The sequence below is a fragment of the Cherax quadricarinatus genome, chromosome 32, assembly GCF_038502225.1.
Source record: "Cherax quadricarinatus isolate ZL_2023a chromosome 32, ASM3850222v1, whole genome shotgun sequence".
Lineage (NCBI taxonomy): Eukaryota > Metazoa > Arthropoda > Malacostraca > Decapoda > Parastacidae > Cherax > Cherax quadricarinatus.
In genome coordinates this window covers 7,883,713-7,896,881 of record NC_091323.1, presented here as the reverse complement: position 1 = coordinate 7,896,881, position 13,169 = coordinate 7,883,713, and the positions used below count along the sequence as shown (strand labels likewise).

General features: G+C 41.5%; 1 protein-coding gene and 1 long non-coding RNA gene across 2 annotated transcripts in view; both read right to left on the bottom strand.

The window, feature by feature from the left end:
* LOC128690189 (uncharacterized) overlaps positions 1–13,169 on the bottom strand; it is a 266,589-nt gene that overhangs the window by 188,643 nt on the left and 64,777 nt on the right. The window lies entirely within an intron of this gene.
* LOC128701087 (uncharacterized) overlaps positions 1–13,169 on the bottom strand; it is a gene marked incomplete at its 3' end in the record, with an annotated part of 126,078 nt that overhangs the window by 65,214 nt on the left and 47,695 nt on the right. The window contains 1 exon segment of the mRNA XM_070090444.1: positions 4,126–4,264. Coding sequence (XP_069946545.1) covers positions 4,126–4,264 — 139 coding nt within the window.

Genomic DNA, 13,169 nt, shown 5'->3' with positions numbered 1-13,169 from the left:
TGGCCCTTCTTCGCTATGTAGGTCCTGCTGACCCTTGTTCGCTATGTAGCTCCTGCTGGCCCTTGTTTGCTATGTAGGTCCTGCTGACCCTTGTTCGCTATGTAGGTCCTGCTGGCCCTTGTTCGCTATGTAGGTCCTGCTGGCCCTTCTTCGCTATGTAGGTCCTGCTGACCCTTGTTCGCTATGTAGGTCCTGCTGGCCCTTGTTCGCTATGTAGGTCCTGCTGACCCTTGTTCGCTATGTAGGTCCTGCTGACCCTTGTTCGCTATGTAGGTCCTGCTGACCCTTGTTCGCTATGTAGGTCCTGCTGGCCCTTGTTCGCTTTGTAGGTCCTGCTGACCCTTGTTCGCTATGTAGGTCCTGCTGGCCCTTGTTCGCTTTGTAGGTCCTGCTGACCCTTGTTCGCTATGTAGGTCCTGCTGGCCCTTGTTCGCTTTGTAGGTCCTGCTGACCCTTGTTCGCTATGTAGGTCCTGCTGGCCCTTGTTCGCTATGTAGGTCCTGCTGGCCCTTGTTCGCTATGTAGGTCCTGCTGACCCTTGTTCGCTATGTAGGTCCTGCTGACCCTTGTTCGCTATGTAGGTCCTGTTGGCCCTTGTTCGCTACGTAGGTCCTGCTCCCTTGTTCGCTATGTAGGTCCTGCTGACCCTTGTTCGCTATGTAGGTCCTGCTGACCCTTGTTCGCTATGTAGGTCCTGCTGGCGCTTGTTCGCTATGTAGGTCCTGCTGGCCCTTGTTCGCTATGTAGGTCCTGCTGACCCTTGTTCGCTATGTAGGTCCTGCTGGCCCTTGTTCGCTATGTAGGTCCTGCTTACCCTTGTTCGCTATGTAGGTCCTGCTGACCCTTGTTCGCTATGTAGGTTCTGCTGACCCTTGTTCGCTATGTAGGTCCTGCTGACCCTTGTTCGCTATGTAGGTCCTGCTGGCCCTTGTTCGTTATGTAGGTCCAGCTGACCCTTGTTCGCTATGTAGGTCCTGCTGACCCTTGTTCGCTATGTAGGTCCTGCTGACCCTTGTTCGCTATGTAGGTCCTGCTGACCCTTGTTCGCTATATAGGTCCTGCTGGCCCTTGTTTGCTATGTAGGTCCTGCTGGCCCTTGTTCGCTATGTAGGTCCTGCTGACCCTTGTTCGCTATGTAGGTCCTGCTGACCCTTGTTCGCTATGTAGGTCCTGCTGGCCCTTGTTCGCTATGTAGGTCCTGCTGACCCTTGTTCGCTATGTAGGTCCTGCTGACCCTTGTTCGCTATGTAGGTCCTGCTGGCCCTTGTTCGCTATGTAGGTCCTGCTTACCCTTGTTCGCTATGTAGGTCCTGCTGGCCCTTGTTCGCTATGTAGGTCCTGCTGACCCTTGTTCGCTATGTAGGTCCTGCTGACCCTTGTTCGCTATGTAGGTCCTGCTGGCCCTTGTTCGCTATGTAGGTCCTGCTGACCCTTGTTCGCTATGTAGGTCCTGCTGACCCTTGTTCGCTATGTAGGTCCTGCTGACCCTTGTTTGCTATATAGGTCCTGCTGGCCCTTGTTCGCTATGTAGGTCCTGCTGGCCCTTGTTCGCTATGTAGGTCCTGCTGACCCTTGTTCGCTATGTAGGTCCTGCTGACAGTTGTTCGCTATGTAGGTCCTGCTGGCCCTTGTTCGCTATGTAGGTCCTGCTGACCCTTGTTCGCTATGTAGGTCCTGCTGACCCTTGTTCGCTATGTAGGTCCTGCTGGCGCTTGTTCGCTATGTAGGTCCTGCTGACCCTTGTTCGCTATGTAGGTCCTGCTGACCCTTGTTCGCTATGTAGGTCCTGCTGGCCCTTGTTCGCTATGTAGGTCCTGCTTACCCTTGTTCGCTATGTAGGTCCTGCTGACCCTTGTTCGCTATGTAGGTCCTGCTGACCCTTGTTCGCTATGTAGGTCCTGCTGACCCTTGTTCGCTATGTAGGTCCTGCTGACCCTTGTTCGCTATGTAGGTCCTGCTGACCCTTGTTCGCTATGTAGGTCCTGCTGACCCTTGTTCGCTATGTAGGTCCTGCTGACCCTTGTTCGCTATGTAGGTCCTGCAGACCCTTGTTCGCTATGTAGGTCCTGCTGGCCCTTGTTCGCTATGTAGGTCCTGCTGACCCTTGTTCGCTATGTAGGTCCTGCTGACCCTTGTTCGCTATGTAGGTCCTGCTGGCCCTTGTTCGCTATGTAGGTCCTGCTGACCCTTGTTCGCTATGTAGGTCCTGCTGACCCTTGTTCGCTATGTAGGTCCTGCTGACCCTTGTTCGCTATGTAGGCCCTGCTGACCCTTGTTCGCTATGTAGGCCCTGCTGACCCTTGTTCGCTATGTAGGTCCTGCTGACCCTTGTTCGCTATGTAGGTCCTGCTGACCCTTGTTCGCTATGTAGGTCCTGCTGGCCCTTGTTGGCTATGTAGGTCCTGCTGGCCCTTGTTGGCTATGTAGGTCCTGCTGGCCCTTGTTGGCTATGTAGGTCCTGCTGGCCCTTGTTGGCTATGTAGGTCCTGCTGGCCCTTGTTGGCTATGTAGGTCCCTCTGGCCCTTGTTGGCTATGTAGGTCCTGCTGGCCCTTGTTGGCTATGTAGGTCCTGCTGGCCCTTGTTGGCTATGTAGGTCCTGCTGGCCTTTGTTGGCTATGTAGGTCCTGCTGGCCCTTGTTTGCTATGTAGGTCCTGCTGGCCCTTGTTGGCTATGTAGGTCCTGCTGGCCCTTGTTGGCTATGTAGGTCCTGCTGGCCCTTGTTGGCTATGTAGGTCCCTCTGGCCCTTGTTGGCTATGTAGGTCCTGCTGGCCCTTGTTGGCTATGTAGGTCCTGCTGGCCCTTGTTGGCTATGTAGGTCCTGCTGGCCCTTGTTGGCTATGTAGGTCCTGCTGGCCCTTGTTGGCTATGTAGGTCCTGCTGGCCCTTGTTGGCTATGTAGGTCCTGCTGGCCCTTGTTGGCTATGTAGGTCCTGCTGGCCCTTGTTGGCTATGTAGGTCCTGCTGGCCCTTGTTGGCTATGTAGGTCCTGCTGGCCCTTGTTGGCTATGTAGGTCCTGCTGGCCCTTGTTGGCTATGTAGGTCCTGCTGACCCTTGTTGGCTATGTAGGTCCTGCTGGCCCTTGTTGGCTATGTAGGTCCTGCTGACCCTTGTTGGCTATGTAGGTCCTGCTGGCCCTTGTTGGCTATGTAGGTCCTGCTGGCCCTTGTTGGCTATGTAGGTCCTGCTGACCCTTGTTGGCTATGTAGGTCCTGCTGGCCCTTGTTGGCTATGTAGGTCCTGCTGACCCTTGTTGGCTATGTAGGTCCTGCTGGCCCTTGTTGGCTATGTAGGTCCTGCTGACCCTTGTTGGCTATGTAGGTCCTGCTGACCCTTGTTGGCTATGTAGGTCCTGTACAATTTAAGCTTAAGTCTTATAGTCTTATGTTAAAGTTTTTTCTCGTTCTCTCAGGCGATCATCAACATCTTGGCAGGTCAGACATTAACTTAATTTATTGACGTGGAAGCGCTAAACCTGCAGCGATTACATTGCGCCTGGTAAATGTGAGGCACTGAGGTTCCATCCAAGGAACGGGAGGTAAGTCCCATTGGGAAGGTGAGACAGAACAGCGATCATGGGGTTGAAGGTCGAGCCTCCACCACTCCTTGCCATTTGATGACGCAGAAATTTACATTAAATCTCTAAAATATCTCAGTTCCCAAACGTCGTTGCTTCGTTCACTCAGTACGTAGCCTCATCACACGCTTGTCTCCTGGCAATTTCAATTTTGTACATTTGTAAACTGCTTTTATCAGGGTAGGAGGGGAAATATTAAGGTGATCAAAATTACTTAATTTTGGTCAGACCTAAAGTAACCTAATTTAACCAAAGCTAATTTAATCTAACCTACCCTACTCTAAACACTGCATTTAGAGAAAGTGAGGGAAGTTCCATATAGTAGAAAAGTAACTTCGTGTTTGAAGGTTATTATTGTTCACAGTCATGGGATAAGTGCAAAACTAGTAGCAATTATACAGAGCCTTGTGTAATGGGCAGCAAGCAGGTTCGAGCCAAGAAAGGGGAGGTCACATCCAGATCCTTGAATCAAGGAACTGGACAGACTTAGCGTTAAGTAACCTTCTTTGAGCGTGTCTAAGGAGAAGATGCTGCTGAGACACTTACCTGCCCTGGGAATAAAGGACCCAGCCGGCCATGTTGCCACCTGGGGTGATGTAGCGGAGGTTGGGTGCGTCGCTGTTGCTGGGCAGCAGTAGACGAGGATAACAAGCACTCACAAGGTCCTTGTTACCTGTGCTAGTACCTGGTAAGTAGGTAAATATAGCTTGCATCACCAGAACTCTATAGTTAGTTGACATCCTAAACGATTTTTTTCTTTCTCACTAGGTGATAGAAGCGAAAAACAACACAGGATCAACCAAGCAGAGAACTAGTGAAATCGGTTTTGTGCACTTAGAAATGAGCCTTCATCCCCTACCAGAACTACTAGGTGAGCATGTATGTATACCTGGAGAGGGTTTCTGGGGTCAACGCCCCCGCAACCAGGGCCTCGCGGAGGATCAGGGCCTGATCAACCATGCTGTTACTGCTGGCTGCACGCAAACCGACGTACGAACCACAGCCCGGCTGGTCGGGTACTGAATTTAGGTGCCTGTCCAGCGCCTTCTTGAAGACAGCAGCCAGGGGTCTATTGGTAATCCCCTGTATGTATGCTAGGAAGCAGTTAAACAACCTTTTGCCTTGACGCTTATTGTGTTGTCTCTTAACCTACTCGTGGCGCCTATGTTTTTCATTGGGGGAATGTTGCATCTCCTGCAGTCTTTATTGTGTTATATATATATATATATATATATATATATATATATATATATATATATATATATATATATATATATATATATATATATATATATATATATATATATATATATATATATATATATATATATGTCGTGCCGAATATGTAAAACTGGTCAATTAGCAAGAACTCATTTAAAATTAAGTCCTTTCTAAAATTTTCTCTTATACGTTTAAAGATATATATTTTTCATTAATGTTGATGTAATAAAGTTGGTAGAATTACCGACAATATGTAAAGTAAAAGGACACAAGTGCAACTAATGTGACATTTATTGTGGCAACGTTTCGCTCTCCAGGAGCTTTATCAAGCCATTACAAACAATACATGGACACAGAGGGTATATAAAGGCTCAGAGTGAGGTGTAATACTAGTGAGGTACCATTTCGATGTTCACTAGTGGTAGTGGTAGTAGTAGTAGTAGTAGTAGTGGTAGTGACAAAAGTAATACAATATGGTAGAGCAATTAATTCGTACATGAGTAAAAGGATATAAAAGCTATTACTTGGGTAACATAAAAATAGGTTGGACAAATATAGACTGGAATGAGGCAGCTTGTTTCAGTGTTCACTCTCTGTGCTTTGTGTAGTATAACAGGAGAGACTATGTGATGGCAGGGTTTACTGTTTTCAGGAGGATTCTTGCTAAGACTTCAGAGATGGTGAAGCTGCCGTTGTTTTGTTTAATTGTATTCGAAACAGCGTTCAGTGCTGATTCGAGGCACTTGCGTCTGCGGAAATTAGTTTCTTTGATCACTAATTGGGCGTCTCTTAATTTCATGAGATGATTGGTGGAATTTCGGTGTTGTACACAGGCGTTGTTCAAGTTATCGTTCCTACATGCGTAAATGTGTTCATTGAGGCGGGTGTCGAGGTTTCTTACTGTTTCACCTACGTAAATCTTGTCACAGCCTCCACAGGGCATAGTGTAAACTCCTGCATTGACTGGTTCGTGGTGCTTGGATTTTGTCCTGGTTAGATCCTTTATTGAAGTGCTAGAAGCGATGGTGACTCTGGTGTTAGCTTGTGAAAGTAATGTTAATGTAAAAAATTTTAATTTTGCACCTAAAGAATCTTAGAAAACTTACCTAACCTTATTATAATAAGAGCAATTTATTTGTGTCTAACCCAACTAAATATATTTTAGATTTGTTTACGATAATTTAATACTAAACAAACACAGTGAAGTATATTTTTTTCGTTAGGTTCAGAATGATTTTGGCGAAATTATTGCATACAAAAATTTTCACTTGTCCTATATGGCAAGATGAGCGTTGCTATTTAAGCCAAGATCGCAAGTTCTGCCTATTCGGCACGACATATATATATATATATATATATATATATATATATATATATATATATATATATATATATATATATATATATATATATATATATATATATATATATATAAATATATATATATATATATATATATACATATATATATATATATATATATATATATATATATATATATATATATATATATATATATATATATATATATATATATATATATATATATATATATATAAGTAGGAGAAACTTTTAGAGATGGTGTGGTAGGTAAGTTTGGGGTGCCAGGTGTAAATGATAATGGGAGCCCTTTGATTGAACTTTGTATAGAAAGGGGTTTAGTTATAGGTAATACATATTTTAAGAAAAAGAGGATAAATAAGTATACAAGATATGATGTAGGGCGAAATGACAGTAGTTTGTTGGATTATGTATTGGTAGATAAAAGACTGTTGAGTAGACTTCAGGATGTACATGGTTATAGAGGGGCCACAGATATATCAGATCACTTTCTAGTTGTAGCTACACTGAGAGTAAAAGGTAGATGGGATACAAGGAGAATAGAAGTATCAGGGAAGAGAGAGGTGAAGGTTTATAAACTAAAAGAGGAGGCAGTTAGGGTAAGATATAAACAGCTATTGGAGGATAGATGGGCTAATGAGAGCATAGGCAATGGGGTCGAAGAGGTATGGGGGAGATTTAAAAATGTAGTGTTAGAGTGTTCAGCAGAAGTTTGTGGTTACAGGAAAGTGGGTGCGGGACGGAAGAGGAGCGATTGGTGGAATGATGATGTAAAGAGAGTAGCAAGGGAGAAAAAGTTAACATATGAGAAGTTTTTACAAAGTAGAAGTGATGCAAGGAGGGAAGAGTATATGGAGAAAAAGAGAGTAGTGAAGCAATGTAAAAAGAGAGCAAATGAGAGAGTGGGTGAGATGTTATCAACAAATTTTGTTGAAAATAAGAAAAAGTTTTGGAGTGAGATTAACAAGTTAAGGAAGCCTAGAGAACAAATGGATTTGTCAGTTAAAAATAGGAGAGGAGAGTTAGAGGTATTGGGAAGATGGAGGGAATATTTTGAGGAATTGTTAAATGTTGATGAAGATAGGGAAGCTGTGATTTCGTGTATAGGGCAAGGAGGAATAACATCTTGTAGGAGTGAGGAAGAGCCAGTTGTGAGAGTGGGGAAAGTTCGTGAGGCAGTAGGTAAAATGAAAGGGGGTAAGTCAGCCGGGATTGATGGGATAAAGATAGAAATGTTAAAAGCAGGTGGGAATATAGTTTTGGAGTGGTTGGTGCAATTATTTAATAAATGTATGGAAGAGGGTAAGGTACCTAGGGATTGGCAGAGAGCATGCATAGTTCCTTTGTATAAAGGCAAAGGGGACAAAAGAGAGTGCAAAAATTATAGGGGGATAAGTCTGTTGAGTATACCTGGTAAAGTGTATGGTAGAGTTATTATTGAAAGAATTAAGAGTAAGACGGAGAATAGGATAGCAGATGAACAAGGAGGCTTTAGGAAAGGTAGGGGGTGTGTGGACCAGGTGTTTACAGCGAAACATATAAGTGAACAGTATTTAGATAAGGCTAAAGAGGCCTTTGTGGCATTTATGGATTTGGAAAAGGATTATGACAAGGTGGATAGGGGGGCAATGTGGCAGATGTTGCAGGTGTATGGTGTAGGAGGTAGGTTACTGAAAGCAGTGAAGAGTTTTTACGAGGATAGTGAGGCTCAAGTTAGAGTATGTAGGAAAGAGGGAAATTATTTCCCAGTAAAAGTAGGCCTTAGACAAGGATGTGTGATGTCACCGTGGTTGTTTAATATATTTATAGATGGGGTTGTAAGAGAAGTAAATGCGAGGGTCTTGGCAAGAGGCGTGGAGTTAAAAGATAAAGAATCACACATAAAGTGGGAGTTGTCACAGTTGCTCTTTGCTGATGACACTGTGCTCTTGGGAGATTCTGAAGAGAAGTTGCAAAGATTGGTGGATGAATTTGGTAGGGTGTGCAAAAGAAGAAAATGAAAAGTGAATACAGGAAAGAGTAAGGTTATGAGGATAACAAAAAGATTAGGTGATGAAAGATTGGATATCAGATTGGAGGGAGAGAGTATGGAGGAGGTGAATGTATTCATATATTTGGGAGTGGACATGTCAGCGGATGGGTCTATGAAAGATGAGGTGAACCATAGAATTGATGAGGGGAAAAGGGTGAGTGGTGCACTTAGGAGTCCAAGAACTTTGTCCTTGGAGGCAAAGAGGGGAATGTATGAGAGTATAGTTTTACCAACGCTCTTATATGGGTGTGAAGCATGGGTGATGAATGTTGCAGCGAGGAGAAGGCTGGAGGCAGTGGAGATGTCATGTCTGAGGGCAATGTGTGGTGTGAATATAATGCAGAGAATTCGTAGTTTGGAAGTTAGGAGGAGGTGCGGGATTACCAAAACTGTTGTCCAGAGGGCTGAGGAAGGGTTGTTGAGGTGGTTCGGACATGTAGAGAGAATGGAGCGAAACAGAGTGACTTCAAGAGTGTATCAGTCTGTAGTGGAAGGAAGGCGGGGTAGGGGTCGGCCTAGGAAATGTTGGAGGGAGGGGGTAAAGGAGGTTTTGTGTGCAAGGGGCTTGGACTTCCAGCAGGCATGCGTGAGCGTGTTTGATAGGAGTGAATGGAGACAAATGGTTTTTTATACTTGACGTGCTGTTGGAGTGTGAGCAAAGTAACATTTATGAAGGGGTTCAGGGAAACCGGCAGGCCGGACTTGAGTCCTGGAGATGGGAAGTACAGTGCCTGCACTCTGAAGGAGGGGTGTTAATGTTGCAGTTTAAAATCTGTAGTGTAAAGCACCCTTCTGGCAAGACAGTGATGGAGTGAATGATGGTGAAAGTTTTTCTTTTTCGGGCCACCCTGCCTTGGTGGGAATCGGCCAGTGTGATAATAAATAATATATATATATATATATATATATATATATATCTATATATATTTAAATGTATATATATATATATATATATATATATATATATATATATATTTATATATATATATATATATATATATATATATATATATATATATATATATATATATATATATATATATATATATATATATGCAAAACAACCACTCTGAAAGAAATAGAGAAATTCCAAGCGCTTTCGTGACTACTCACATTATCAAGGAACTATGAAAGTGAAACTGAAACCTATTCTAAACTTAGGAAAAATCCCCTAGAAACCGTTAACAGCAATTTCAATAAAACAATAAAACTTCTATTGAAAGGCAAAGATGAATTAGTCAAACAATTTACTTCCACTAATCCATCTTTACCTTACATGTATGGACTAATAAAAACACACAAACCAGGGAATCCAGTCAGACCAATTATTAGCTCCATAGGGTCAGTTTCATATAAATTATCCAAATGGCTTGTTGATATTTTGAGCCCTATTGTTGGCAAAATTTCTAACTTTAATGTTAAAAACAACATAGACTTGGTTGATAAATTAAGCTCCTTGACTGACTTAAATGATTTTAACATGGTTAGTTTTGATGTTACTTCCTTGTTTACGAAAGTTCCTGTTGATGATTTATTAAGTTTCTTATCTGAAGAACTCGTTAACTATGATTTACCATTGCCAGTTCCTACTATCATTAAACTTATTAAACTTTGCATTGTTGATGCAAAATTTGTATTTAATGATAAGTTTTACACTCAGAAGTTTGGTATGGCAATGGGAAATCCTCTTTCACATGTTCTTAGTAACCTATACATGGAATTTTTTGAAACAAGGTTGCTTAACACAATCCTCCCTAACAGAGCTAAATGGTTCAGATATGTTGATGATATTTTGTGTCTTATGCCCAAAAATGTAGATATACACCATTTTCTTGGAAAATTAAATAGCTTAGCCCATTCTATAAACTTTACTGTTGAGTTTGAAGAAAATAACTCATTGCCTTTTCTAGATGTTTTAATTATTAAGGGTAATAATGAATTCAAATTTAAAATTTACAGAAAACCTACAAATAACTGTTCCTATGTCCACTATTATTCCTCGCATCAAGATAGAGTCAAATTGTCTGTTTTCTCATCAATGTTTTTGAGAGCTTTACGAATTTGTAGTCCTGAGTTCATAGATGAGGAAATATCCAAAATTTATGAAATAGGTAATGATTTAAAATACCCAAGAAATGTAATTGATAAATCTTTTAAAGTTGCTAGGAACACTTTTATAATCCAAAAAAGGGCAACCAGCCTTATTCAACTAAAAATATGTTGGTTCTCCCTTACCATGAAAACTTGGTTGATATGCCTTCTCTTCTTAAGACTTTTAATATTAAAGTTGTATTCAAAAATCTTGATACAGTAAAAAAACTTTTGATTAAGAATTCCTCCCAAAATGCTGATGGATGTGTCTATAAGATTCCTTGTAAAATTTGCGATAAAGTTTATTACGGTCAAACTGGTAAAAATCTCGAACTAAGATTAAAACAACATAAATATAGCATTAGAACTGGACAAGATTCCAATGCTCTATTTATTCATGTAAGAGATTTTAACCATCCAATTGATTTTCAAAAAGTTGAGAAAGTAGTATCAAGCAAGTCCATGGTCGACAGGAATATAATTGAATCTTGTTTCATAAAAAGCAGTTTTGGCAATAATATGAATATTTCCTTTGGTTTATATAAATTAGATCCATTTATAATTAATAGAATTTGGGAAGAATTTAATAATACACTGGACAAATAAATAGCTTGGGGGTGAGTTTTGCAAAGGACCTATCCAAGTTGGCTCGCCGCGCGTCACGTGTTTAACCGTTGTGGGATCTGATAGTGAGGTGCTGGTCGGACCCTTTATATAGCTTCCTTGGATGCTTCACTTTCATAGTTCCTTGATAATGTGAGTAGTCACGAAAGCGCTTGGAATTTCTCTATTTCTTTCAGAGTGGTTGTTTTGCATATTTTGAAATCACCTGTTTACTGTGATCTTATTGCATATATATATATATATATATATATATATATATATATATATATATATATATATATATATATATATATATATATATATATATATATATATATATATATATATATATATATATATATATATATATATATATGTCGTGCCGAATATGTAAAACTGGTCAATTAGCAAGAACTCCTTTAAAATTAAGTCCTTTCTAAAATTTTCTCTTATACGTTTGAAGATATATTTTTTTCATTAATGATAATGTAAAAAATTTTAATTTTGCTACAAAAGAATCTTAGAAAACTTACCTAACCTTATTATAACGAGAGCAATTTATTTTAGTCTAACCCAACTAAATATATTTTAGATTTGCTTACAATAATTTAATACTAAACAAACACAGTGAAATATATTTTTTTCGTTAGGTTCAGAATGATTTTGGCGAAATTATTGCATACACAAATTTTCACTTGTCCTATATGGCAAGATGAGCGTTGCTATTTAAGCCAAGATCGCAAGTTCTGCCTATTCGGCACGACATATATATATATATATATATATATATATATATATATATATATATATATATATATATATATATATATATATATATATATATATGGAGGTACCACCTCTGTAACTGGACTGGGGACCCTCATCCTCAGAGAAGACAATAAACGTACCTCAGGGAAAACTCAAGTTTCTCCCCGGAGCTGTTTGAATATTTCCTTCTCCTACCACCCCCTATATTTTATATTCTATGTGAACATTTATTAATAAACAGAGTACATTTACAGAAAACAAACATGAATACAATGGCACAATATATTAAAGATTATGCATTTCCTCCAGCTCCTCTGGAGCCAGATGTGAGCCAAGTATGCAGCAAGCATTTTCCCTCTGGATGGACACGCTGAGGCGCTGGAACATGAAAGTGGCTGCCCTTGGGTCCCTGGTGGTGTCGGTGAGTCTGGAACCCAATTCTTTAAGGAAATGTGTGGCATTTTTTCCCCATGATCCCAAGGTCTCTGATCCCACTGGGACAAATTGATACTGTTGGCTTGTTTCCCTGTACTTGTTGATCTTGTACTCCTCCCTGTGGTCAGCAGCTCCTCCCTGTCGCCCAACACTGTAATTGATATAGGTGTCAGCCAGTGTGGACACACATGTATAGTCCCATACTAAGAGCTTGCCATTCTTCCAAGGATAGATGGTGATCCCGTTGGGGCGGTTTGCTGAGTTGTGGGTATTGTTGGCTGCTAGTGATTGGGGCTCCCTCTCGGCTGGGCATCCAGCTGTAGCAAGGGTTCTCTTTATGATGTCGTTGACCTCATTGTGTCTTGCATGCCAGCCCTTGGTTTTGGAACAGTTGAGACCATGTAGACCATATTGGCCGGCTTGCACTTCGCCGCAAATACACGTATATTCCGTGTGAATTGGGGGAGCAAGGCATAGAGCCACTGCAATATGGAGGGTCTTAGGGTCGAGGTGCGTTCCCATTGTCAATATGAGAACTGTTTGGAGGAAGTCCCTGGAGTGATGTGCACTCAAAGCCTGGAGACGGGCGGTTTCCCTGTCTGAGGTTACAGCCCTGAGCATATTGGCAAGCACCTTTTCAGCGATTGGGCCATCCCAGTTTGACTGTTTGTGAGCCAGTGCTGCACTAGTGTGTGTGTGTGTGTGTGTGTGTGTGTGTGTGTGTGTGTGTGTGTGTGTGTGTCAGGTCGGAGGAGACTCGAACCTACGAACTTTGGGACAAAATACGCAGTACTACACAAAACACAACAGCCTGATACATTTAGATCTATCTCCTACACTAGTTGTCTTTGTAAAACTTTTGAAAGAATGATACTTAACAGACTGTACTACAGAATCAGACACCAACTTCCCCTCATCTCTACAGGTTCATGAAAGGTAAAAGTGTGCAGATATTTCCACCTTTCTCACTGCACACACCTCTACTAGTTTTACCACATTTCTTGATCTAAAATCTGCATTTGATATCGCAAACAGAACCGTTATGTTATATGAACTAGGAAAATTAATATTGGTTGTAGCCTATTTAACTTGGTTCTTG